Source organism: Miscanthus floridulus, chromosome 4 (assembly GCF_019320115.1).
Source record: "Miscanthus floridulus cultivar M001 chromosome 4, ASM1932011v1, whole genome shotgun sequence".
Lineage (NCBI taxonomy): Eukaryota > Viridiplantae > Streptophyta > Magnoliopsida > Poales > Poaceae > Miscanthus > Miscanthus floridulus.
In genome coordinates this window covers 45,156,145-45,159,468 of record NC_089583.1, presented here as the reverse complement: position 1 = coordinate 45,159,468, position 3,324 = coordinate 45,156,145, and the positions used below count along the sequence as shown (strand labels likewise).

At 36.4% G+C, this 3,324-nt stretch overlaps 1 protein-coding gene across 1 annotated transcript in view; it reads left to right on the top strand.

The window, feature by feature from the left end:
• The window catches only part of LOC136548463 (uncharacterized), a 9,804-nt gene extending 9,208 nt beyond the window's left edge, over window positions 1–596 (top strand). The window contains exon 4 of the mRNA XM_066539982.1: window positions 117–596. Coding sequence (XP_066396079.1) covers window positions 117–596 — 480 coding nt within the window. The remainder of the gene's footprint in view (window positions 1–116) is intronic.
• The last annotated feature ends 2,728 nt before the right edge of the window (window positions 597–3,324 follow it).

Genomic DNA, 3,324 nt, shown 5'->3' with positions numbered 1-3,324 from the left:
GACAAGGTTATGATGGTGCTAGTAACATGAGAAGAGAGTGGAATGGACTCCAAGCAAAGTTTATGGAAGAGTGTCTTTATGCATATTATGTTCATTGCTTTGCCCATCAATTACAGTTAGCTCTTCTTGCTGCATCCAAAGAAGTAACTGCGGTTCATGATTTTTTTGAACATCTTGCTGTTGTTGTCAATACTGTTGTGTCCTCCACTGAGAGAAATGATGACCTTCATGACAATCAAGTTGCCAAAATGGAGCATTTAATTGAACTTAATGAGCTTGAAACTGGAAGTGGCACTAACCAGATTAGAACCTTGCATCATCCTAGGGATACTAGATGGAGCTTACATTATGATTCAATTTGTAGTCTTTTAAAGCTTTACAAGCTTACATTTCTAGTATTGAAAGATATTGCTACTGCTAAAGGTTCAGGAAGCACACCTACTGGACGAGCAAAGGCTGTTGGTGCTGTTAAATTAATGATGTCATTTGACTTTGTTTTTATTTTGCATGTTATGAAAGAACTCATGGGCATTACAGACCTACTTTACAAAAAGCTACATAAAAGAAACTCAGGATATTGTCAATGCTATGGATGATGTGGCCACTACCAAGAAATTGATCCAAAGTTTAAGAGATCATGGCTGGAGTGCCCTTCTTAATGTTGTGACATCATTTTGCATAAAACAAGCAATACAAGTGCCAAATATGAATGCCTTCTTGCGGAATATATTCGATCTCGTGCTGAGAATGAGCTATCAGTTGAGCATCACTACAAATATGACATTTTCACAGTTGCTATTGATCAACAATTACATGAGTTAAATAGCAGGTTGAGTGAACAAACCACAGAGCTTCTCGTTTTGTGTACATCTTTGGATCCTAGAGATTCATTTAGATCGTTCAAAATTGATGATATTTGCCTGCTAGCTTCAAAGTTCTATTCTGCTGATTTTTCTGAACAAGAAAGAAATAACTTGAGACATCAATTACAACATTATGAGCTTGATGTCCTCGCAAATCCATAGTTTCAGAATTTATTAACTATTGCTGATCTATGTCGTCGACTAGCGGAAACTAGAAAATCAAATGACTATTATTTGATTGACAGGTTATATAACATCCCTCATTTTTTATCTATTATCCTAAATCATTTTTATAGATGGCAAATACTAAGCATTTTTTTCTTTGGTAGATTGATTCGGCTTGTTCTAACTCTACCAGTTTCGACAGCTACGTCAGAGCGGGCATTCTCTGCAATGAAACTTGTGAAGACAAGACTCCGAAATAAAATGGGAGATGAATTTCTGAGAGATTGCTTGATAATATACATTGAGAAGGAGATTGCAATTGAGTTCACAACTGATACACTTATTGATAATTTCTATGATATGAAGACACGCAGAGTAAGACTAAAATGAAAAAGGTTAGTTTCTATAAATACTTTTGCTTGCAGTAACTTTTATGTAATGAAAAATATGAAACCATGACTTTATATGTGATATATTTGATAAAGTATATCCAATCTTCATCTTCCCTGGGAGTCCGATTATAGCAATCTATTAATTAAACTTGGCTGGCCCCCTGTCTAGAAATCCCGGCTCCGCCACTGCCTTAAAGTACATGCATAAAACAGAGTCAGTGGTCAGTTTAGTGCATATTACATACAACTACTCTCAACACAACTTCAGAACTGAATTTGTCGTCATTGAGTATTCACTGTTGTGACACCGACAGAATTAGGCCTTGAAAAACAACGCTTCCGCACTGCAATCCTCTTTCGTCATCATCGCCGCTCTTTCTTCCTGTTCCCTGAGGGCAGTCCCAATGGTGCATTGATGATAGTTTCTATCATCATTAAATGACTTACCACGTAGGCAAAACGCTGACATGGCAACGTAATTAATGAAGAAAGAGATAAAAAATCATAGAAATGGTTTCTTTATGAAGAAATCAGGTCTACTCTTGACCCAATGCACCAAGAAACCATGAAATCGTCATTGGGGAGAAACCACCAGTTTCTAGGGAGCTCGTGTCGCACTCCCATTGGAGGAAGAAGATAGAGTTGGAAGAGAGAAAGATGAAATAATTATTACTCATAGAAACCATGGGTTGAAAAGCAGTACTTTTTTGGTGCGGTATTTTATATTATAGAAACTACTAGTTTCTTTCATTGGGACTGCCCTGATGAACCAAAGGTCCCGAAACATCGCTAAACCTAGTATGCATATAAACTTTAGAGCTCTTTTGGATTACAGGATTTTTTAAGGGATTTTGGAGAAATATTGTTTGCGAATGCAAATTTCCTATCCTATGCACGAAGTACGAGGAATTAATTGTCCATCATGGCTTGTTCTACCCAATAAAAAAGAGATAACACATGCAAAGCATGCACTTGGTGTTATTTTTTTATTCAACCTTAACATTCCTTCAAAACGAATCCTTCATTTGTTTTTCTTATGCCCCAATCAAACAACCTTTCACCCAACTTTCCTACATTTTACAATCCTCTGTTTTACACATGCATCTACATCATATTCCTATGTTTTTCAATTTCTACCTTTAACTTGTCCTGTTCTTACGATTTGTTTTTCGATATGCTTGTAACAATGATTTATGTTTTTTCTTTGGATCTTTTTTTTGTCGTGTTGCATGCAAAACCAGGAAAAGTCAAATTAATAGGTGAACTTACGATTGGAAGGAATGAACTGGTCCAGCAGTGCAGCAATACATTGTGTTTTTTTAGAGTACAACATGATGTGTCATATATCTGTATACTTGTTACAATGAAGGTCATGTGCAAATAATAGATGAGTCAAGGGGAGAAGAAAACGAACTGGCAGCAAAACCGACCACAAGGGCTCTTGAAAGGATAAGCTAAACTTGTGTCAAAGTTCAAGGGACGAACCAGCTGAACTGTAAAGCTATGATTAGAAACAGATGAAAAACAGGTGTGGTTGCTCTCAAAACTGACTACACAACTTGTGGAAAACTCTAAAAATCTATGCCTTCGAGTTAGGAAGAGATCCTAGTACTACCGCTGCGAGTGAAGCATGGTAGAAAGAAAAAAAATGGCGGGTTAAATAAGAAAAAGTTTATATTAAAAATCTTTCTTCTAGATTTGATGCATGCCAGATTTATTGGATGTGGTGAATCTTTTTATATTTTGGAACTTTGTATTTAATATAATTAGCATTAGCTTTTCTTTTCTTTTCTTTTCTTTAAGAATTACACGGCACAATGTAGACATCCACACACGCACACTCACCCCCTATGAATACACGTATGTAAACCTTACCACTATGAGCACCTCCGAAGTACTAAGCC